The sequence below is a fragment of the Eucyclogobius newberryi genome, unplaced genomic scaffold, assembly GCF_026437365.1.
Source record: "Eucyclogobius newberryi isolate DKJ021-1_F unplaced genomic scaffold, fEucNew1.0.hap1 SCAF_22, whole genome shotgun sequence".
In the NCBI taxonomy this organism is placed as follows: domain Eukaryota; kingdom Metazoa; phylum Chordata; class Actinopteri; order Gobiiformes; family Gobiidae; genus Eucyclogobius; species Eucyclogobius newberryi.
Window position 1 is genome coordinate 25,593,718 of NW_027315857.1, and position 24,578 is coordinate 25,618,295.

The 24,578-nt window shown below is 44.9% G+C and overlaps 1 protein-coding gene across 2 annotated transcripts in view; it reads right to left on the minus strand.

Annotated features, from left to right (window-relative positions):
* LOC140371625 (diacylglycerol kinase delta) overlaps positions 1–24,578 on the minus strand; it is a 79,627-nt gene that overhangs the window by 12,715 nt on the left and 42,334 nt on the right. For both annotated transcript variants that reach the window (XM_072458797.1, XM_072458798.1), the window contains exons 3-20: positions 23,167–23,277; positions 22,385–22,465; positions 21,329–21,433; positions 20,877–21,009; positions 19,054–19,160; positions 16,590–16,715; positions 15,932–16,034; positions 14,492–14,651; positions 11,449–11,557; positions 9,917–10,056; positions 8,914–9,001; positions 7,446–7,537; positions 6,783–6,882; positions 5,287–5,352; positions 3,610–3,781; positions 1,740–1,838; positions 327–411; positions 134–241 (exon numbers count right to left, since the gene is read on the minus strand). In XM_072458797.1, coding sequence (XP_072314898.1) covers positions 134–241; positions 327–411; positions 1,740–1,838; positions 3,610–3,781; positions 5,287–5,352; positions 6,783–6,882; positions 7,446–7,537; positions 8,914–9,001; positions 9,917–10,056; positions 11,449–11,557; positions 14,492–14,651; positions 15,932–16,034; positions 16,590–16,715; positions 19,054–19,160; positions 20,877–21,009; positions 21,329–21,433; positions 22,385–22,465; positions 23,167–23,277 — 1,985 coding nt within the window. The remainder of the gene's footprint in view (positions 1–133; positions 242–326; positions 412–1,739; positions 1,839–3,609; positions 3,782–5,286; positions 5,353–6,782; positions 6,883–7,445; positions 7,538–8,913; positions 9,002–9,916; positions 10,057–11,448; positions 11,558–14,491; positions 14,652–15,931; positions 16,035–16,589; positions 16,716–19,053; positions 19,161–20,876; positions 21,010–21,328; positions 21,434–22,384; positions 22,466–23,166; positions 23,278–24,578) is intronic.

Consider the following 24,578-nt stretch of genomic DNA (forward strand, 5'->3'; position numbering starts at 1 on the left):
GAGGAATGAGCCTGTGTTTTATTCCTACGTATGCGTTTCATAAGAATTCCAGGTCAGGTTTATAGAAATGAGACCCCTGGACATAAGCCGCGTGATTTGTCATCCGTTGTTTGTGAGTTTTCTAAAGCCGTACCTGCATTTCTTGGGATGTTCGTCTCTCTTGTTGTTGAACTCGAGCGAGATCTTTGCGTCGAGGCCGATGCCAAAGTAGTTGTTCATGACGCACTTTTCCGAACAGTGTCTGCAAGAGAAAACAAAGGGTTCCGTCGTCACTGGGGGCTCAAAGACGCCGCGGTGAAAACACCCGACGCCGCAGCGGAGCTTACACGGTGACGTCGTTGTAGGTGGCCGTGTACGCGCTCTCGGGCTTCTCCAGGACGATGGGCGACGTCGGGCTCAGGTTCCCTTCACCTGAGCCAAAAAAACACGTGAATTTGCAATCGTTTGTGTCATTGGGGCCGTAACGATCACTCTCACTCAACAACTGTGACTAGTCGACTATTTCTCGAACTAAACAGGCTCAAAAACACAAAAGAAAAGGCTTTTTGTAACAAAGACAGTGGCGTTATTGAATAAAAATGTCAAAAAAGACTAAACTATTTCAGATTGAATCAATAATAGACTTAATTGATAAAAATGTTGATATTTCATCTAGAAGCCTTCAGTCACCATATTTTCAACTTTATTTGGTTAAAAATTTATTTAAAATGTCTCAAATTGCAAAAGAAATAATCATTTGACTCATCGACTTCAGTATAATAATAATAATGGTCATTGGTAGCCTTGATTTGAAAAAAAAATGAATAAATAAACATATATCGTCAAGAAAACTGCTACCGGTTTAAATTTACCGGTCATTTCTGTGTATTATTTGATGCACTTGAACGGATTTGCCTTCTTTGATTTGACTAGTTTTATTGCTAAATATAATGACTAGTCGAGTTACAGCGTGTTACTTTATATTTGTACTGGACTGTATTTGTTTGTTTTTGTTTATGAAGTGAAATGTCTGCAAAATTAGTCACTGGAAATCAAGACGATGCTCCGCACATCAGGTTCTGTGCCAGGTGCGTAGGATAAGGGCGTACGTGACGGCGTAGTTTGACAGTGTGCGGGATTTCTTTCCCTTTGTAAAATTAGTCACAAAATATCACATTTTTCATTTGCAATCAGCTCTTTTTGTAGCATTTTTTACTGTAAACGATAAACCCGACATTAATATGTTGCACATCTTCAAAACGACACTCACAATATGATCTAAATGTGGATATATTGCCCTCCTTCGCCCCTTGTTTTTGTATTCAAAGAGTTTTTTTCATTTAAAGTGAGGCATGTGCATTTTGGTTTTATATAACATAAATTAATATTACAGTGGAAGAGCTGTGAAACTGAGCTACACCTTAATATTAAGATGTAGCTCAGTTTCACAACAAGATTAAAATTATTTATATTTAATACTTTAAATAACATTAAAAAACCCAGGACAATTTGATTCATGTCTTCTGTGTGTATGCTACGGCCAGCAGAGGGCGCCAGGACAACAGCTGCAGTCGCACTAAAGAAAAACAGCATTTTAAACAGGCTAAAAATACAAGTTGCTCAAGTTGAAGTCACTTTCCTGTGTGAGTTCATGCAAGTTAAAGACGTCTGGACTTTAAAGACACTCGGAAACACGTCTGGATCACCACCCAATGACCTCACAAGGTGGAGCTTTCCGCTAAACCTGCGGTGGAACTCACGTGGCTCGGCGTCTTTGAGCTCGTCGCAGTTTTCCCTCTTGAACGAGGAAGAAGACGACATCCTCTGGACCTGAGTGTGGCGGTTCTGTTCGTCCACGACTGGGAAACACAGACACGTTTGAGAGGATTTCAGGGTTAAAAACTGTTTGGGACGAGCAAATAAAATGACAAGACGAGAGCGACTTACAATGCCTGGTTCAATTATCGTAATTTTGGTGTTTATACAAAGGGTATGAAATGACAAAACTAAGTACTTGTCATCACATGTGCTTTTAAGGCTCATTTATGCTCCACTTTCGTACATGAACAGCTCTGTGCCTCATTTATACTTCCGTCAGTTAGAGAATTGACCAAAACAAAAAAGTGCGGCAGGAAAAACAAACATGGAGGCGCCCGCAGCAGTTTTTAGATCACATTTGTTGAAAAGGGCCAAGAGAACGAGATGGGAGTAGTCGAGTAGTCACTTAAAAAAAAACTGCCCCCCACTGGTCGGCTTGTGTACAGCTCCGTTAAGTTTGTGAGCTGCCCCCAGTGGTCGGCTTGTGTACAGCTCTGTTATGTTTGTGAGCTGCCCCCACTGGTCGGCTTGTGTACAGCTCTGTTATGTTTGTGAGCTGCCCCCACTGGTCGGCTTGTGTACAGCTCCGTTATGTTTGTGAGCTGTCCCCACTGGTCGGCTCGTGTATAGCTCCGTCATGTTTGTGAGCTGCCCCCACTGGTCGGCTCGTGTACAGCTCCGTCATGTTTGTGAGCTGCCCCCACTGGTCGACTCGTGTACAGCTCCGTCATGCTTGTGAGCTGCCCCCACTGGTCGGCTCGTGTACAGCTCCGTCATGTTTGTGAGCTGCCCCCACTGGTCGGCTCGTGTACAGCTACGTCATGTTTGTGAGCTGCCCCCAGGTGTAATATACTTGTTCTGCCCATTACCTTTTGAGAAATGTGCTTTTCTGTGGTTAAGTATATATAAATATGTTAATTATGTTGTAATATTCCCCTTACTAACTCGAAACAAACCAAATCAATCAATACAAAAAATTGCAAATCTGACAATAATGTATCGCGATTGAAAACAGACCCTCAGTCATCAAAGTTAATCTTGATTCATTGTATTCTTTTCTTTCTTATGATGCACTAAATTGTAAATTCAGACATTGCACGCTTTAACACTGAATGTTGACGCTCTAAAGCAGAACTAAGTAACTCTAACTGGCAACAGAGCTCCCCCTGCAGTTCCCTTGTGAAAATACACTATCAGAGAACAGACGCAAAAAGCTTTTTTCCTTTCTTTACATAAAAAGAGGGCCAGGGTTTTTCAGGAGAGTTGTTTTCGTTCGATGTCGGCAAATGTCACGAGGCTGGTTTTTCCGCTCGGAGACAGCAGGAGGCGACGACGGGTACTTCAAATGCCCCCCAACAATACATATTTAACCATCACAGGGACTTAAAAGATGTTCACCCTGTAAAAGATGTGACTTAGTTCTGCTTTAACGTGTGTTTAATGACAAAGCTGTTCATAAGAGTCTGTGTGTAATTAAAATACACTCATTATCCAGTATATGTTTTGAATCTATGGAAATCCGAGTTTGACAAACACTGATGCGCAAAATGTTTTTACAAAGTTCAGCTCTGATTATTAGCGTCAATATTTGCATTCATCACTGTGAAATAAACGCCAGGACGGAGTTCAAAGTGCTCTCTGTCAGAATGTGTGTGTTCCAAGTGTCAGCGCGGAGTCTTTTAGCTGCAAATGCAAAATAGGATAAAACCTGGACCGGACGGGACCGGAACCGGAACCAAACCGAGTCCAGGCGAGACCGAACTGGGCTCGAACTGGAAACCAAACGCAGACGCAGAAGTGTTTGCGGCTCACCTTTCTCGGCCTGCTCTATGATCTGCCGCAGCGCTTTCTTAAGACTGTTCGCTCGGAGCATCAGCTGCTCTTTGGACCTGTAGGTTTTCGGGTCCGACCCTGGGTCCTCGTCGGCGTCGCCCGGACCGGACCCCGGGCCATCCTCGCCCGGAACGGAGCCGGCCGGGACCACCTGCGAATCGGAGGTGCGCCAGACGACACATTTAGACGGGACTCGCGCCGTTCTGTCCGTAAACCTGGTCAGGTGTAACGTCATTTTGAGCAGTAAAGCAGATCGCCTCGTGGTTTGTACTTTTCTGACGTATGTTCGTGAAAAAAATAAAGTTTCAATGTGGTTAATGTCGCTGATGTTGTTGATGTGGCTAATCTTGCTAATCTTGCTGATGTTGCTAATGTTGCTGAAGTCGCTGATGTCGCTGATGTCGCTAATGTCGCTGATGTCGCTGATGTCGCTGATGTCGCTGATGTCGCTGATGTCGCTGATGTCGCTGATGTCGCTGATGTTGCTAATGTTGCTTATGTTGCTTGTGTTGCTTGTGTTGCTTATGTTGCTTATGTTGCTAATGTTGCTAATGTTGCTAATTTTGCTGATATTGCGAATATTGCTAATGTTGTTGATGTGGCTAATGTTGCTAATCTTGCTGAAGATGTTGCTAATGTGTTCCCGCGCCCCGTTTTCTGCTCCTCGTGAATCAAGTTTGTTTAAAATACAAATATTCTGCGTGATTTGTGTCGTTCTCATCCTTTAAACGTGCTCTTAAGTACATTTAGCTTGGCATCTCATGTTTTAGAACAAAAAAAAAAAACAATATAACTTTGCCACAGCCTTGGGAGACGCCAGAGTAAGAGTGCTTTGTCTCCATCTACTGGCTGCAAGGGGCATTACACAATTTCAAATCAACGCCATTCGCTAATGCTGTCGACTTCCTGGTGTAAGCCACGCAGTTGTACAGATCGTGATTAAACAGAACGACTCTGGAGATGATTTGTGGAGTCAAAAACAGCAGGAGATTGTCAGAGCCCCGTCACACATTGACTATGACATCACAGATCGACTATGACATCACACATCGGGGAGATTCAGAACGGAGTGTTTCTGAGGCTCGGAGGGGAGAGGACTTTATCAAACTGTGACTGAAGCTGAATGGGACTCCAGGTGAGTTTGTGACGGGGAACAGGGTCAGAAGAGCAGAATATGTGTCCTTTAAGTCTGAGCCACGCGTTTGAGGGCGGAGCCTGAGTAAATAAATACATGTGATTAAAAGGGAAATGTTCAAACTCTTAACGACTAAAATGTGGCTCATGCAAACACATTTTGCGGACTTGATTTTCAGTTTTGGGCCTAAAAATCGATTTCAAAAGTCTTGATGTATCGACATGGGTAAATAGTATTTTTTCTGCTGTAAAAAACAACATATTGTAAATGCTGTTTTGAAAATATACAAAATTTGCATATCAAGTAAAGTAGTAAGTAAAATAAAAACAAAAAGGGAGAATTGTAAATGAAATAGCGAAAATTTGTGCGAATTAAAGCTCAACTATCGGATTTACAGACACGTTTTTGACACATTTCTGTTGCATGGACGTCATATTGTCAAAATAACCTTAAATAATAAAAGTGTCCATATCGCCCAAATCAATCCAAACCTCGTTAATGGCGGTGCGTTCAGCGTTTACCTGCGCCTCGGCCTCTTCACTCAGCGCCTTGACCAGAGAGTCCAGTTTCTCGTTCAGCAGAGCACACTGGAACACAAGAGCCTCGTTTAAAGGTCCACTGTGTAACTTTCCTGGCGTAGCTCGTTTAAAGGTCCACTGTGTGACTTTCCTGGCGTAGCTCGTTTAAAGGTCCACTGTGTGACTTTCCTGGCGTAGCTCGTTTAAAGGTCCACTGTGTGACTTTCCTGGCGTAGCTCGTTTAAAGGTCCACTGTGTAACTTTCCTGGCGTAGCTCGTTTAAAGGTCCACTGTGTAACTTTCCTGGCGTAGCTCGTTTAAAGGTCCACTGTGTGACTTTCCTGGCGTAGCTCGTTTAAAGGTCCACTGTGTGACTTTCCTGGCGTAGCTCGTTTAAAGGTCCACTGTGTGACTTTCCTGGCGTAGCTCGTTTAAAGGTCCACTGTGTAACTTTCCTGGCGTAGCTCGTTTAAAGGTCCACTGTGTAACTTTCCTGGCGTAGCTCGTTTAAAGGTCCACCGTGTAACTTTCCTGGCGTAGCTCGTTTAAAGGTCCACCGTGTAACTTTCCTGGCGTAGCTCGTTTAAAGGTCCACTGTGTGACTTTCCTGGCGTAGCTCGTTTAAAGGTCCACTGTGTGACTTTCCTGGCGTAGCTCATTTAAAGGTCCACTGTGTAACTTTCCTGGCGTAGCTCGTTTAAAGGTCCACTGTGTGACTTTCCTGGCGTAGCTCGTTTTTCAACGTCATTTTGAGCAGTAAAGCAGATCGCCTTGTGGTTCGTACTCTGACTTTTCTGACGTATATTCGTGAAAAAAAAAAAAAAATTGCTGATGTCGCTAATGTTGCTAATGTTGCTAATGTCGCTAATGTTGCTGATGTTATTAAAGTTGCTAATGTCGCTAATGTTGCTGATGTTGCTAATGTTCCTCACGTTGCTAATGTTGCTGACGTTGCTGACGTTGCTAACGTTGCTAATGTCGCTAACGTTGCTAACGTCTACACGCCGCTAATGACAACAAAAGCAGAAATCCACCCTCAAACGTTGATTTCTAACTTTAATAAATGTACTGAACTGGATCCATATTTTGGTTGATTTGAGCTCTTTTTCTGCTTTTATTCTTTGATTCGAGTCGTGACAGTCACACGCCTTTACGTATTGCTCAAAGCTTTTTCCGACTTGACGCTGAAACTCAGAAGCTCTCACACGACGGCTTTCAAACCGTTCAGATACTGTAAGGTGTTTGGTCAAAGTCTAAGGGGAAATGTGTTGCTGAAACGAAGCGCTGCCGCGTCTCCGTTGAGCGCCGCAGAATCATTTTGAGCTTTAAAAAAAAACAAAAAAACAGCAGACGTTTGTTTAGGTCGTGTCCATTTCCACAGAGTCCAGAGTGAGCGGCGTGTGTCCTTCACGTGGTGAGAACACGTCCGCCTCCGCTCGCCCACAGCTCGCTCTTACACAAGCGCTTTACGTAACACAAACATTCATGGCTTTCCCTACCTTCTTGGCCATGGCGTCCGCCTCCGCTTTGTTCTCCGTGGCCCTCTCGTACGCCTTCCCCACCTCCGCCACGAACTCGTTTACCGTTCCACACAGGAATCTGAAAAGGCGCGAGCGAGGAAAGGGCTTAACGCGGCGAGAGACGGCGAAAGGGATTCAGAAAGGAACAAAAGCGTCGCTAAAAACGACGAGCTCCATTTCTCTGATTTTGTCATGTGTCGACCGCTGTTCCGTTCTGTTCAAATCCATCTGGACTTATGACTGAATTCATTGTATTTGGACATTTTAAAATGTATTTAAAAATTATTATTTACAGTATGTCTTTATTTATTTGTTTGTTTGTATTGAACCCTTACCCTACTTTAACCCTTTTGTGACTGTGATGTTAGTCTTGATCTTTTTTCATGTCTTTGTAAAAAGTTACGGAAGATTTTACATTTTTGTTGCTTGATTTTACAGAATTTTTGCAAGTTTAAACAATCAATTTAAAAACTACCCTTTGAATACTCAATGTCGAGATTCTACGGCTGAAACGTAGAACGTAGAAACATTTTAAAAAAAGGGTTAAATATCCCGAGTTGTAAATGTGCTGCTGTTTAAAATCTGATGAAACAAAAGATCTTCCACAGAAATAACGACGGTGACGTGTTAAAGGAGACGCACTTTGCCGAGGAGATGACGTCGCTGTGTTTGTCCGAGTCCAGGATCTTGGCGAGGTGCGATGCCACCGAGTCGGCGTACTGCGTGATGTGAACCTGCCACGCCAAACAACAAGAGATTCAGCTTTATGCGCGTTTTCATGCACACCTAAAACGTCCGTGTAATCCTGCACACGTACGATGTTTTTACCGTTGACTAATTTTGACTTTATTTAATGTGTTTATACCTGTTGTACATATAAATTATAGTTTTACTCCAATCGAGCAGGTATTTGGGGAGAAAACGTTGAAAAACCTGTAGAAAATGACAGGAAGTGACGTCACACCAGGGACAGGAAGTGACGTCACACCAGGGACAGGAAGTGACATCACACCAGGGACAGGAACATCACACCAGGGACAGGAAGTGACATCACACCAGGGACAAGAAGTGACATCACACCAGGGACAGGAAGTGGCATCACACCAGGGACAGGAAGTGACATCACACCAGGGACAGGAAGTGGCATCACACCAGTGACAGGAAGTGACATCACACCAGGGACAGGAAGTGACATCACACCAGGGACAGGAAGTGACAGCACACCAGGGACAGGAAGTGGCATCACACCAGGGACAGGAAGCGACATCACACCAGGAACAGGAAGCGACATCACACCAGGGACAGGAAGTGACATCACACCAGGGACAGGAAGTGACATCACACCAGGGACAGGAAGTGGCATCACACCAGGGACAGGAAGTGGCATCACACCAGGGACAAGAAGTGACATCGCACCAGGGACAGGAAGTGGCATCACACCAGGGACAGGAAGTGACATCACACCAGGGACAGGAAGTGACATCACACCAGGGACAGGAAGTGGCATCACACCAGGAACAGGAAGTGACATCACACCAGGAACAGGAAGTGACATCACACCAGGGACAGGAAGTGACATCACACCAGGGACAGGAAGTGACATCACACCAGGGACAGGAAGTGGCATCACACCAGGGACAGGAAGTGACATCACACCAGGGACAGGAAGTGACATCACACCAGGGACAGGAAGTGACATCACACCAGGGACAGGAAGTCCCCATTCCAGTCAAAGTTTATGCAGAATTTACACAAATAAACAACTTTTATGACCCTCTAAACATCAATTTAACAAAATAAAGTCACTCTCGTGTATTTTTATTCGTCAAATTAAAAAACTTGCGACATCAGATGAGTTTTGCCCCAGTGTTTGGTGGGTAATTTACTTCTGTGATGTCATCAATTACAAACAGGAAGTGAAACTATAAACGTAAAAGAAATGAGCCATTATTAGATACATTTTTAAATATGTTTTAGCTGAATTTAACTGCATTCAACGAGTCGTCCGACCTGCAGGGGGCGCGTCGACCTCTTTTTGTCACATGTTTGGCGTTCGTAAATGTCGCGTGCCGTTTATTACACTCATAATGGTGTTAAAGATGATTGGCACCTGCAGAGGAGACTCCAGGCCGTCCTCGTCCTTCACGATGGGCGGCAGTTTGGCGCTGGACGGCAACTCGTACGTCAACACACTCCACCTGACAAAACACACAACATGAACGTTACACAACATCAAAATGTATCGTCTTTCTGTCACTTTTGTCCCTTTTAATTATGATTCTTTTCTGTGAGAAAAGCTCCATCGTCAACATGATCGCACTGAGCCACTGAGAGCGCACGGCTTTTAACCAGCGTGACGTTAAAAGTGCCGCTTTTGTGTCTCAGTGTGCTGCTGTGTGTCTCAGTGTGCGGTTGTGTGTCTCAGTGTGCGGTTGTGTGCTGTTGTGCGTCTCAGTGTGCTGCTGTGTGCTGCTGTGTGTCTCAGTGTGCTGTTGTGTGTCTCAGTGTGCGGTTGTGTGCTGTTGTGCGTCTCAGTGTGCTGCTGTGTGCTGCTGTGTGTCTCAGTGTGCTGTTGTGTGTCTCAGTGTGCGGTTGTGTGCTGTTGTGCGTCTCAGTGTGCGGTTGTGCGTCTCAGTGTGCTGCTGTGTGCTGCTGTGCGTCTCAGTGTGCTGCTGTGTGCTGCTGTGCGTCTCAGTGTGCTGTTGTGTGCTGTTGTGCGTCTCAGTGTGCGGTTGTGCGTCTCAGTGTGCGGTTGTGCGTCTCAGTGTGCGGTTGTGCGTCTCAGTGTGCTGTTGTGTGCTGTTGTGCGTCTCAGTGTGCGGTTGTGTGTCTCAGTGTGCGGTTGTGTGCTGTTGTGCGTCTCAGTGTGCGGTTGTGCGTCTCAGTGTGCTGTTGTGCGTCTCAGTGTGCGGTTGTGTGTCTCAGTGTGCGGTTGTGTGCTGTTGTGCGTCTCAGTGTGCGGTTGTGCGTCTCAGTGTGCTGTTGTGTGTCTCAGTGTGCTGTTGTGTGTCTCAGTGTGCGGTTGTGTGCGGTTGTGCGTCTCAGTGTGCTGCTGTGCGTCTCAGTGTGCTGTTGTGTGCTGTTGTGCGTCTCAGTGTGCGGTTGTGCGTCACCTGTCGAGCATCTTGCTGGTGGCCCGCTCCAGCTTCTCCAGGATCTGCAGCAGTTGTGCGTCGTCGTCACAGAGCCCGCCCCAGCCCAGGACCCGCGCCAGGTCGTTCCCCGTGCCCAGCGGCAGCACGCCCAACTGGCACTGGGACAGAAGAGGGCGGAGTCAACGCGTGAGGCACAGGACGGCAAGAAACGGGTCCGTCGCCATGGAGACCGGCTCAGTTTGAACCAACATATTTGACTAAAACACAATTATATTTCAAATTTGACTAAACATTTGTCCCATTTTCCCCCATTTTTGTAACGTTTATAATTGTACTTCCTGGTTGGACGCGAGCACAGATATGACAGAGGTGATTCCACAGCTGTTACCATAGCAACCAGACTGTAAACAAGAGCCAAACTCCACTCAAATGACACAACAGTTCTGATCTGACACACAATAAGACCATAAAACACCTTTATTTAGTCCAACGACGGTTTAAACTGTCAAAAAAGTGCGTCATTTTATGCATAATTTACTTTTTGACTCTAAACTTGAAATAAACAACATAAAATGCGCTCTCACATACTTTAACTGACATTGATGTTAGAGGAGTTTTGGCGCAGTTTTATTTTTAATTTGTATTTTTCTTCAGGGACATCAACATGAAACAATGACGTCATTAATTAAATAAAGTATAAGTTAAACAACAGGAGAAGAAAAGAAAATCGTAATAATAATGATATTTTATAACGTGTCAATTAATATATTTAACGCTATTAGAAAGAGGTTGCATCTAGTTTTGTTGTTGTTGTTTTTATTTTAGATCATTTAGCTTTATGAATATGAAATGTTGCCATCATGATAATATGTGGTTTTAATATCATTATTGTTATTGGAGCACGACTGTTGTTTTGTTTACCGTCAGAAAAGAAGACACGTGTCTTTGTTTTGGCCCAGTGGCTGCTGGGTAACGTCGTAGTGTGATGTCATCAATTACAAACAGGAAGTAAAACTATAAACCTTCGTGAAAAAGTTTCTTCTTCTTATCTCTAAATGTAAATTGTATTGACCCGAAACACAACCTGAAACATGCACATGTGTTTGTGTGCGTGTGTGTGTGTGTGTGTGTGTGTGTGTGTGCGTGAGTGTGTGTGTGTGTGCGTGTGTGCGTGCGTGCATGTGTGTGTGTGTGCGTGTGTGTGTGCGTGTGTGTGTGTGTGCGTGTGTGTGTGCGTGTGTGTGTGTGCGTGCGTGCGTGCGTGCGTGTGTGTGTGTGTGTGTGCGTGCGTGTGTGTGTGTGCGTGCGTTTGTGTGTGAGTGTGTGCGTGAGTGTGTGTGAGTGTGTGCGTGCGTGCGTGTGTGTGTGTGCGTGTGTGTGTGTGCGTGTGTGTGTGTGCGTGTGTGCGTGTGTGTGCGTGAGTGTGTGTGAGTGTGTGCGTGCGTGTGTGTGTGTGTGTGTGTGCGTGCGTGTGTGCGTGAGTGTGTGCGTGAGTGTGCGTGAGTGTGTGTGTGCGTGTGTGTGTGTGTGCGTGCGTGTGTGCGTCTGACCTGCTTGTGGAGGTTGAGTTTGTCGAGTTCAGACAGGACCCAGCCCACGCTCCCGTCGCCGCCGCACACCAGGATCCTGAACGTCACGAACTTCTGGAACAGACGGAGGCTGCGGCGAGAAAAGACCAAAACGGGATCAAAACTAAACGTCTCGCTCCAGTCGAAACCCGGAGGGACGTTTCCTCGGAGCGAAACGTAACGACTGTGAGCGATACGTAAAGAAAAGGAGCTCGAGTCAACCGAAGTATGAATTCAGTTAAGTTAATCCATCAACGCGGATCGTTTTATTACATCTGTAAATTATAAATCAATGTTTGAATCAGAACTTTAGCTTTTTCGTCATTAGCGCTGTGTAGACGTTAGCAACATTAGCGGCGTGAAGACGTTAGCAACATGAACGCTGTGTAGACGTTAGCAACATGAACGCTGTATAGACGTTAGCAACATTAGAGCTGTGTAAACGTTAGCAACATTAGCGTCGTGTAGACGTTAGCAACATTAGTGCTGTGTAGACGTTAGCAACATGAACGCTGTGTAGACGTTAGCAACATTAGTGCCGTGTAGACGTTAGCAACATGAACGCTGTGTAGACGTTAGCCAAATTAGCGCTGTGTAGACATTAGCGGCATTAGCACTTTGTAAACGCTAGCGACATTAGCTCCGTGTAGACGTTAGTGACATTAGCTCTGTGTAGACATTAGCAACATTAGCGCTTTGTAAACGCTAGCGACATTAGCTCCGTGTGGACGTTAGCGACCTTAGCTCGGTGTAGGAGAAGGTTCACAGACAGCAGGGGGCAGTAGAGAGACAATAAGGACAAAATAACATCAGAACTTTCGATGTTTTAACTCTCGGATGAAAAACGTACATTATTGTTGATTAAATTCCAAAAGTTAAATGGAAATTGACACTGAAAGACACAGTTTTTTTTTCAAAACCTGAATCAAATCAAATAGAAAATCGAAACTGATCAATATGAAGAAGAAAATAAAAGATACATATTTTAATGTCATTTATATGATACGGTTCAGAAAATAATAATAATAGTAATGATAAATATAGCCGCAAGCGGCAATGATCGGCCCTCGCCACGCCGCCGCCACGCCGCAAGAGGAGGGGGCGCTAACGCGCCCCAATTGTCCTTTTATTACACCTACTGCTGAATCTGTGACGCTGTCACATCTTCTCCCCTTTGTTTTACCATCAAAAAGACATTTTATTTTGAATTATTGGCAAAATGTGCGGCTTTGCCGCACAGACACCGTGACTCTTTGAATGAAAATGTGGATAAATTTTGATGGTCCTGAAGATGAGTCTCACCAAATTTCAGGTTAATAGGGCTGACGCCCTAAGAGGAGTTTGTGAAAGTATAAAGTGTAAACATGTTCTGGCGATTTCCCCATTGGAATAACATGGAAGGTTTCGGTCATCGTTACGGCAACGCCATAACAATTATGACATGGCTCTCATTGACTTTTTTGATGGGGATGCTAAAATTGAGTTGTGTGTCAAATTTCATATAATTTCGCAAAACTAAACATTTAACCTCCATATAAAATCTGTAGGGGGCGCTGTGGCGCCAAATGAATTTATTTCACTTCAAGTAGGTTTAGGGCAAAGAGTTTAACAACTGATTCTAATTTGACGCAATTCGGACTTTATCTGCGCAAACGGCAGAAATGTAAAATTTGGGAGATTTCTGAAATTCTTGCTACAGTTTGCGGCTTCGCCGCTCAGAGACCGTGACAGGGTCAATGTCATTTGGATAACTTTTGATGTCCTCAGCACCATTTTCACCAAATTTCAGCTTTTTAGAGCCAACGCCCTGGGAGGAGTTCGTAAAAGTACGACGTTTGGAAAAACTCCCGAATCCTGCTTAGCCATTTTTGAACCAATATGGCCGACATTTGGTTGGGTGGACGGCGTTGCTGTAATAATATTTTTTACTTCTCTTGTCACCATCTACCTCTGCGCCAAATTTCATGATTCTACGATCAGATTTTTTTTGGGTCATTTCCCATCTCTCAATGCATTTTTGGTACATTTGGGGGCGCTGACGCGCCAATTTTTTTTTTATTTTAGAAAAGGGAAATAGCCAGAATGTAGAGAGGCACGATTTTTAGAGGTGTGCAAATTTTTGTGACTTTTCGTCAATGTTCACTGGGTGAAAAATAGGGGGGTTGGTCCTGAGAAGAAAGAAAGAAGAAAGAAGAAAGAAGAAAGAAGAAAGAAGAAAGAAGAAAGAAGAAAGAAGAAAGAAGAAAGAAGAAAGAAGAAAGAAGAAAGAAGAAAGAAGAATATTCCGATGCGAAAACAATGTTTCCCATTTTTCAAATATCATAAACTATACATTTTAGGAAAGCGCTCGCACTTTCCTACCTCATGGTGTGGGTCCCTGGTCACTGACGGGTACTTTCGTTAATTTTGAGCGCCCACTTTGTGTTTATGGCCCTCTATACAGTAATAATGTTCAATTTTTGCATTACATGTTTATATGAACGGAACATGCAAGAGATGGGGAACGTATTCGTGAGCTACTTAGCGCAAATTAGTGCTTTATATGGGGATGACCAATGTAAAGTGCTCGTTTAGTGCGCACTTTTGCACGGGCTTCGCCCGTTTACAACGGTAATGTTCCATTTTCCTACAACTAATTAGTATGCACGGGGCGTGCATGAGTGAAGGAGTGCGTTAGTGAGTGTTTGGAAGTGGGCGAGTGCTTCGCGCTCGATTTTGTGTGCACTACGTGCGCACTTTCGCAGCCGTGCTTTGCACGGCCTTACGAGGTTAATAGGCCTCTCGCCAGCTTGTGGCGCTCGGGCCTAATAATAATCGCGATAATAAATGATAGATAATGAAAATGATGAAAATATGTTTTAATTGGATAATAATAATAACACTAATAATAGTCATCATCATCATTCTAATAAACACAATAATATCCATCACTATAATAAATAGAGAACAAGCCTATGAACACAATATGTCCAGAGACGTTGAATGAAAATGACATTAATTGTTGTTAAAGAGATGAATGTCCCACCCGAGCTCCGGCCCCCCGTTCATCAGGTCGAACACCTGCGCCGGGTTCAGCAGCTGCTTGAACTTCCGGAGGAACTTGACGCCCTGATTGTCTCCGCTCTTCGAGTTGACCAGGACGAGCAGAGGACTGGAGCAGGAGGCCGACGCCGCGTTCCAGAAGCCTGAGGAAACATGCACCATGACGCCAGATTCAACAACACACCACCCGAAACACCGCCCGAAACACCGCCCGAAACACCGCCCGAAACACCGCCCGAAACACCGCCCGAAACACCACCTAAAACACCGCCCGAAACACCACCTAAAACACCGCCCGAAACACCACCTAAAACACCGCCCGAAATGCAACCCAAAATAAGGCCCAAAACACCACCTGAAACACGACAGAACAAACAGAACAGACAGAACAGAACAGACAGAACAGAACAGAACAGAACAGAACAGAACAGACAGAACAGAACAGAACAGAACAGACAGAACAGAACAGACAGAACAGAACAGACAGAACAGAACAGAACAGACAGAACAGAACAGAACAGAACAGAACAGACAGAACAGAACAGACAGACAGAACAGAACAGAACAGACAGAACAGAACAGAACAGACAGAACAGAACAGAACAGACAGAACAGAACAGAACAGACAGAACAGACAGAACAGAACAGAACAGAACAGACAGAACAGAACAGAACAGAACAGACAGAACAGAACAGAACAGAACAGACAGAACAGAACAGACAGAACAGAACAGAACAGACAGAACAGAACAGAACAGACAGAACAGAACAGAACAGAACAGACAGAACAGAACAGACAGAACAGAACAGAACAGACAGAACAGAACAGAACAGACAGAACAGAACAGACAGAACAGAACAGAACAGACAGAACAGAACAGAACAGACAGAACAGAACAGACAGACAGAACAGAACAGAACAGAACAGACAGAACAGAACAGAACAGACAGAACAGAACAGACAGAACAGAACAGAACAGACAGAACAGAACAGAACAGACAGAACAGAACAGAACAGAACAGACAGAACAGAACAGACAGAACAGAACAGAACAGACAGAACAGAACAGACAGAACAGAACAGACAGAACAGAACAGACAGAACAGAACAGAACAGACAGAACAGAACAGAACAGAACAGACAGAACAGAACAGACAGAACAGAACAGAACAGAACAGACAGAACAGAACAGAACAGAACAGACAGAACAGAACAGACAGAACAGAACAGAACAGACAGACAGAACAGAACAGACAGAACAGAACAGACAGAACAGAACAGACAGAACAGACAGAACAGACAGAACAGAACAGACAGACAGAACAGAACAGACAGAACAGAACAGAACAGAACAGACAGAACAGAACAGAACAGACAGAACAGAACAGAACAGAACAGACAGAACAGCCGTGTGGCGCTCACCGTCTGAGTCGATGCTGTTCAGAGCGGTGGGAGCGATGATGGACACTCGACACTGACCCAGAGGACACACTTTCCCCAGCTGCTCTTTACAGCTGTTGTGGACCTGCAGTCACACGGCAAACGGCTCAAAGGTTTTCATCCGGACAACGTCTTCCAAATCGAGACGTTTCGACCGTCATCCTGAAGTCATTGTCAATCTAAAGTGACTAAACGCAGAAGCTAGACTGGCCCTGCCCTAAAGGAGGAGGAGTTAAAGCTGTATTTGTCTCCTGAAGGGCCCCGGTTAGAGTTGTTGAGTCTCTCCGTGTACTGTATATTGTCCTCTGCTTCCCTCGCCCTCGAAGCCAAAGTGTGGGCTCCTTGACTAGCTTGAGTATAGCATTGTAAACAGGAGGGAGATTATACATGTCCCTCCGTTTCTGTATTTTAAATTTACCTCCATCACAACAACATTCCACTACTACCACTGCCCCTGCTGGATGAACGCGTCGTTACACCGTCTCAACTGTAAATAAAGACTTCTTCCTCAAAGTCGTAGTGAATTTGTCCGCCTGTTGCCGTGGACACCGTCGCGGTCCGCTCTTATGTCTCGCTGCACATTTCAGATTTGTGGCCGGAGGTCGATGCGTTTGACTCGGACGTGACGGTTTATACTTACGATGGCTTTGCACCAGAGGCAGCGCCAGTCCTGCAGCCGCCGGACGCTGCCGCAGTTCCGGTCGCACACCACGCACCTGGCACTGACCGGCAGGTTCCCCTCCAGCCACTGGTGGGGCATGGACACCTGCACACCAACACACGTGACGGTTAAACTACACATGTGACGGTTAAACTACACATATGACGGTTAAACTACACATATGACGGTTAAACTACACATGTGACGGTTAAACTACACATATGACGGTTAAACTACACACGTGACGGTTAAACTACACATATGACGGTTAAACTACACATATGACGGTTAAACTACACACGCGATGGTTAAACTGCACACGTGACGGGTTAAACTACACATGTGACGGTTAAACTACACGTGACGGTTAAACTACACATATGACGGTTAAACTACACATATGACGGTTAAACTACACATATGACGGTTAAACTACACACGTGACGGTTAAACTACACACGCGATGGTTAAACTGCACACGTGACGGGTTAAACTACACATGTGACGGTTAAACTACACGTGACGGTTAAACTACACATATGACGGTTAAACTACACATATGACGGTTAAACTACACATATGACGGTTAAACTACACATGTGACGGTTAAACTACACATGTGACGGGTTAAACTGCACACGTGACGGGTTAAACTACACACGCGATGGTTAAACTACACATGTGACGGGTTAAACTGCACACGTGACGGGTTAAACCGCACACGTAACGGGTTAAACTACACACGTAACGGGTTAAACTACACACGTAACGGGTTAAACTACACACGTAACGGGTTAAACTACACATGTGACGGGTTAAACTGCACACGTGACGGGTTAAACCGCACACGTAACAGGTTAAACTACACACGCGATGGTTAAACTACACACGTAACGGGTTAAACTACACACGTAACGGGTTAAACTACACACGTAACGGGTTAAACTACACACGCGATGGTTAAACTACACATGTGACAGTTAAACTACACATATGACGGTTAAACTACACACGTGACGGTTAAACTACACACGTGACGGGTTAAACTACACATGTGACGGGTTAAACTACACATGTGACGGTTAAACTACACATGTGACGGGTTAAACTACACACGTGACGATTAAACTACACACGTGACAGGTTAAACTACACACGTGACAGGTTAAACTGCACACGTGACGGTTAAACTATACATGTGACGGTTAAACTACACACGTGACAGGTTAAACTACACACGTGACAGGTTAAACTGCACACGTGACGGTTAAACTACACATGTGACGGTTAAACTACACACGTGACAGGTTAAACTGCACACGTGACGGTTAAACTACACATGTGACGGTTAAACTACACACGTGACAGGTTAAACTACACACGTGACAGGTTAAACTGCACACGTGACGGGTTAAACTACACATGTGACGGTTAAACTACACATGTGACGGGTTAAACTACACACGTGACAGGTTAAACTACACATGTGACGGTTAAACTACACATGTGACGGGTTAAACTACACACGTGACGGGTTAAACTACACACGCGACATTTTAAACTTTTCAAAATGTCTTCACAAACTGACACTTAACGGAAGTAAAACTATGATAAATATTTACTACAGGTACAAAATGTTGAGTAAAATCTGAAGTATATTTCACTGCGTTTGGTGAAATGTGCAGTCGTAGGCACTTTAAAGGTGGAATGGACAATTTTTTTCAGCAATTTTTTGTATCATATTTCCTCGTGGCGTGGATAAATCATTTGTTCTGCCACGTATCAATCATAAAACGCACCTACCGCTCACCTGCAGCCGCGTCAGGCTCGTCCTCACGTTTCCGCGTGCCTAAGCGCATGGATCTATCATAATATAGTTCCCTCAGTGTACGGGGCAAAATGAAGACGGAGAAAGACAGTTCGAGCTGACGCAGAAGTGGACAGAAATCTACGGGAGACGAGAGATGCGATGCGCTCCATTGCGCTAATAAACAAACACACGTGTGTGTTGTATCAGTCCACACGGGGGAGTGGCATGCGCACTTCCGCCTGCGTTCTCAAAACGCCGAAAAATCGTCCATACCGCCTTTAAGTACAGTATATTATGTAATGAACCATTGACGTTCTACAGCTAAAATCGTATTGAACTACAAACTTTCCCCACTAGAGCAAAGAAAAAGCACACGATATATTGTTCCGTCTTCGATTTACTGAAAATAAGTCCACCTCAAAGTCAGAGCTGCGCCACGGCGACGGGACACCGGATTTTGTCTCGAAAACGGTCATTTCATTGAACGTAACGAGCGAAAAAGGAAAAACCCGTCCGTCTTCTTGTTGCTAGTTTGACAGACGGAGTTTACAGTCTCGATACAGTCTCGCCCGAACACGGCAACGTCGCTCGCAGTTTACACGCCGGACGGAATTTGCTATCGAGTCGTCTCACCCCGTCCTCGTCCTCGATGATGTCGTTTCCTATGGAGGCCAGCGTGGTCCATTTGCAGTTGTTTGTGGAGCGAACGGCACAGCGTTTATGCGCTTTGAACTTGCACACTGCGAAAAAGGAGACAAAACGTCATCATCATTGACCTGGTTCGTGCTGAATGTCTATGTAATTACTGGGCCTAAACACACGGACAATTAATTAGGGTGGAATCCGCAAGGTTCTGTTTTGGGCCCTTAATTATTCTCGTATCGTAATGCGTTTTGGTGTTTGATATCGACAAAAAAAAAAAACGACACAAAGTTCGACGTCGGCACGAATAAACTAAAGTCCCATAATTTCTTGACAGTAGCTTCACAAAGTGGTGCCGTTATTCAGTCAGTTAAAAGGACTTTAAGCCGTAATATTAAAATGTCAAGTTTATGGAGCCAGTTTCTAACAATTAAGGATAAAGTTTGATGTTTTTGGAGATTTCTTTTCGAAAAAAACGTGCTTTAAAACAGTTTAAAAAAAGCACAAAGATAATTTACGTTGGAATCCGCAAGGTTCTGTTTTGGGCCCTTAATTATTCTTGTACCGTAATGTGTTTTGGGGTTTGACGTTGACATTAAAGTAAGTTTCACACGCCTGGTCATGGACAACTTCTGTCATTGTGATTTTGAGCCAGTTTCTAACAATTAAGGACAAAGGTCGATGTTTGTGGGGCATAAGATTGGTAAAAACCCGTGCCTTGAAACAGTTTCTCAGCCGTCGTTTCGGACGCTGCTCCCGAACAAAGTCAAATGTTGCGTCGTTTTGCGTGTAACGTGTGTGTAATGCGTGTAAATGTGCGAAGGCCAAGGACGTTGCAGGGTGCGTTGTGTAACTCTCTGACGCGGGAGTGTGTCAGAGTTCTTCGGGAACGCGATAAAAGGGCCGTAAACCCGCTCTAATCTAATCTGAGGCTTTGAAGGAGTCTCAACTTGTGCAACACGAATCGCTGTTAGTCACGAGCGTTCAACGTGACCCTCGAGGGAAATGTGGTCAAAAGTGTGAGTCTGGTCCAGTTATTCAACGCTAATCTGCGGGATTAGCTCCGTAGTTCACCATCTTTATGATCTCGAGTATTTCCCAAAATATTTCTGCAGTTAATCGACTCAAATGTTTTTTTTCTAGTGCACATTTTTAACCAGACAAAGGTTGACTGAAGACGTTCAGGTTGAGAAAATTTACAAATATAGTCTATTATTGATAAAAATTGCAACTGTTTATTAGTTTTAACATTTCTAATTTGATAATGCCACCAATTTTGTTCTAAAACGACTTTTGTCACGCGTTTCAGAGTCTGTTCAGTCTCAGAAAACGATTACGTTCATACACCACGAGTCACGACTGTTCCGATTAATCGCTGCAGCCCCGATTATTACTATAATATTTTATTGTTTTTTCACGTCCAAAATTCTCAAAAACATTCCCAAGGACAAACATTTCCAACTATCCAGCCAAAATATACTGAAGTATAAAGTATTCTGTGTAGTTTCTTTACTTTTGTGGTGGGGTTGTTTGTTTATCCCCGGATTTTCAACCAGTTTGCCTTGAAAAAACGTCTCATTTGAGTTTCGCACATGGATTTAATTGAAACATTTATCATTTTGGTCTGTCCTGAACTAAGAGGAAGGAAAGCGAAACAATCTGCAGAGTTGACGTGACCAGACACATTATGTACTGCAGTTTTTGTCAATGAAACGTCTGATTGTGTCGCGTTTTAGTGAATGTTCAGCCACAAACATGTGCTGAAAAACAGGTTGAAAACACGGGGTCCCCGCTCCCCCCCCGGGAGGCGTTACCTTCGCAGGAGAGTCCGTGGGACGTGACCCCGGGCAGCGCCTCTCTGCACACGTTACAGAAGGTGGGCCGGGCGTGCGAGCAGGCGTACCAGTTGTGCATCCCACTGAAGTGCTCCATGTTGAACTGACTGGCCTGAAGGAGGGGGGAGAGGGGGGGAGAGCAGGGGGGAGAGCAGGGGGGGCGATGGGGGAGACAAGGGGGACGATGGGTGAGGGAGAAGAGGGGTGAGAGCGAGGGGAGAGATGGGTAAGAGGGGTGAGAGCAAGCGGGGATGGGTGAGAGCGAGGGGGATGGGTGAGAGGGGTGAGAGCGAGGGGGAAGATGTTTTTTATCATTCACTTTACAAATGTTCTCACCAAAAAGGTTCCCTGCTTGACTTTAAAGGACACAATCGACTCTTGTCTCTTTAAACCACGTCCTCACTGAAGATGTCCGGGACAGAGAGACAAACCTCGTACGTCTCCCACTTCTGCACGGACTTGAGCGCGCCGATCCAGTCCTCCATCTCCTTCCGGCTCTCGGCGCACAGCATCAGTTTGCGGAAGGGCGTGATCACCTACGGAAGACGACCCAGAAGAGACGTTTCAACGATCAGCTTTGCGCAGCACGAGAAGATGGAAAGCAGGTGTAGTTCACGTTTACGCTTGTCAATAACTGCTGTAATATTCAACAATCACAATATCGACGTCAGTAAATGAGGACGGAAACTATCTCAAAAGACGGGTTCCAATATGTCAGTCTTAAACGCCGTTAATATTTGTTTGGGGAGAATTAACTGTGGGGTTCCGCAAGGCTCTGTTTTGGGCCCTTGATTATTCTTGCTCCGTAATGTGTTTTGGTGTTTGATGTCGACATTAAGGCACCTGATGATGGACTACTCATTTTATTATTTTGATTTGTTGCAAAAAATATTGAGTTGCCCAATTGACCAAAAGACAAAAGGAAAAAGAGAAATGAAATGTATAATAGTCACGATTATGGATTAACTTTGACATTCAAACAGCATAAAAATCAGTTTGAACACTGTATTTTTACTAACTCCTTAACAATATTCGACATATTATATTGATAATTAGTTCCTAAAACCACACAATACGTTCTGTTTGTGGTGATTAAAGTGACTCAGCACAGATTATTGTAAAAGCAACTCTTAGGGTCAAAATGAGACAGCTGGGTGCTGTCTGCATCGAATCATGAAGCGTTTTAAATCGTTAGCACGCTTGTTGTCGATAGCGTTCCCTTGGCGGCAACACACGCTTTGTTCTCCGTCTGCGGCGAAAAGCACGTATAAACTCATCGCGGTGCATGAATACGCTGCGTGGAGCGCGTTGAGAAAGGGCGAGGGAACGTTTGCACCGCTGTAAACTGTTTCCTCGTGTTTTTAAGACGCGAAAAATCCGAGAACAGAGAAATGACGTGACATAAGAAGGAACTCACATGTAGTTACGCATGTTGTTCTTTTCAGGAAGCACTTTACCTTAACTACCCCGGGTGAGCGTTCTCGTACCGTGAAGCTGTTGTTGACGTTCTTGGTGCTGGTCTCGGCCACGCTGGCGTCGGACAGATCCACCTCGTCGAAAATCAGCGACTGCCAACGTAAAACAAAAAAAAAATGTTTTCTCCGGCGCCGAAAACGTGGTGGTGAAATTTATCATTGTTTTTGTTTTTTTCCTGCAAAGCTTTCGTGGAGTTTATAGTGTTTTGTCTCGTACGTCTCGTACCTTGCAGTCCTTGGCTCGTGCTAAACGTCTCGTACCTTGCAGTCCTTGGCTCGTGCTAAACGTCTCGTACCTTGCAGTGGCAGAGTGTGAAACGTCTCGTACCTTGCAGTGGCAGAGTGTGAAACGTCTCGTACCTTGCAGTCCTTGGCTCGTGCTAAACGTCTCGTACCTTGCAGTGGCAGAGTGTGAAACGTCTCGTACCTTGCAGTCCTTGGCTCGTGCTAAACGTCTCGTACCTTGCAGTGGCAGAGTGTGAAACGACTCATACCTTGCAGTGGCAGAGTGTGAAACGTCTCGTACCTTGCAGTCCTTGGCTCGTGCTAAACGTCTCGTACCTTGCAGTGGCAGAGTGTGAAACGTCTCGTACCTTGCAGTCCTTGGCTCGTGCTAAACGTCTCGTACCTTGCAGTGGCAGAGTGTGAAACGTCTCGTACCTTGCAGTCCTTGGCTCGTGCTAAACGTCTCGTACCTTGCAGTGGCAGAGTGTGAAACGTCTCGTACCTTGCAGTCCTTGGCTCGTGCTAAACGTCTCGTACCTTGCAGTGGCAGAGTGTGAAACGTCTCGTACCTTGCAGTCCTTGGCGTAGTAGAGCGTGCGTCCGCGCAGTTTGAAGTATCTCCTCTTCCATCGCTGGAAGGAGCTCGTCTGCTTCAGGAGGATTCCCTCTTTCACGCTTTTCTGTCGACAAAAATACATCACAGTTTATGACCGAGCGGCGAGATCACGGCGCGTTACTAACGAGCCGCCCGCGTTACTAACGAGCCGCGTTACTAACGAGCCGCGTTACAAATGTGCTGGATTACTAACAGGCAGGGTTACAACTGCGAGATGTTACAAACTGTGCTGCGTTACAACCGCGCAGCGTTACAAACACCAGTGTTTGTGTCGCCGCGGCAGCAGACGAACTCTAAAAGCGTCTCCGAGGCCTGTGTATGTCAGCTGAAGGACAAGGCGCTCTACGACACGAGACAAATGTGTCATCCACGTGAATTTCTGAGCGTTTCTGAGGCGACAGAAAGACTCAACACGACTGACAAACAAGTCAATCAATAAATAAGTAGTTTGTTTAGCACGTGGCTGGAGAGATTTGGAAAAAAAGAAAACTATCGCTGCTGTCGGAATATTACAAATGTGTCTGAACTATTGAGATAAAGCAAAACAATTAATATTATTCATATTTTACTGGTTTATTCCTGGTTTAGACCTGGTTTAGTCCTGGTTTAGTCCTGGTTTAGTCCTGGTTTAGACCTGGTTTAGACCTGGTTTAGTCCTGGTTTAGACCTGGTTTAGTCCTGCTTTAGTCCTGGTTTAGTCCTGGTTTAGACCTGGTTTAGACCTGGTTTAGTCCTGGTTTAGACCTGCTTTAGTCCTGGTTTAGTCCTGGTTTAGACCTGGTTTAGTCCTGGTTTAGTCCTGGTTTAGACCTGCTTTAGTCCTGGTTTAGTCCTGGTTTAGACCTGGTTTAGTCCTGGTTTAGTCCTGGTTTAGACCTGCTTTAGTCCTGGTTTAGTCCTGGTTTAGACCTGGTTTAGTCCTGGTTTAGACCTGCTTTAGTCCTGGTTTAGTCCTGGTTTAGACCTGGTTTAGTCCTGGTTTAGTCCTGGTTTAGTCCTGGTTTAGTCCTGGTTTAGTCCTGGTTTAGACCTGGTTTAGTCCTGGTTTAGACCTGCTTTAGTCCTGGTTTAGTCCTGGTTTAGACCTGGTTTAGTCCTGGTTTAGACCTGCTTTAGTCCTGGTTTAGTCCTGGTTTAGTCCTGGTTTAGACATGGTTTAGTCCTGGTTTAGTCCTGGTTTAGTCCTGGTTTAGTCCTGGTTTAGTCCTGGTTTAGACCTGGTTTAGACCTGCTTTAGTCCTGGTTTAGTCCTGGTTTAGTCCTGGTTTAGACCTGGTTTAGTCCTGGTTTAGTCCTGATTTAGACCTGGTTTAGTCCTGGTTTAGTCCTGGTTTAGACCTGGTTTAGACCTGGTTTAGTCCTGGT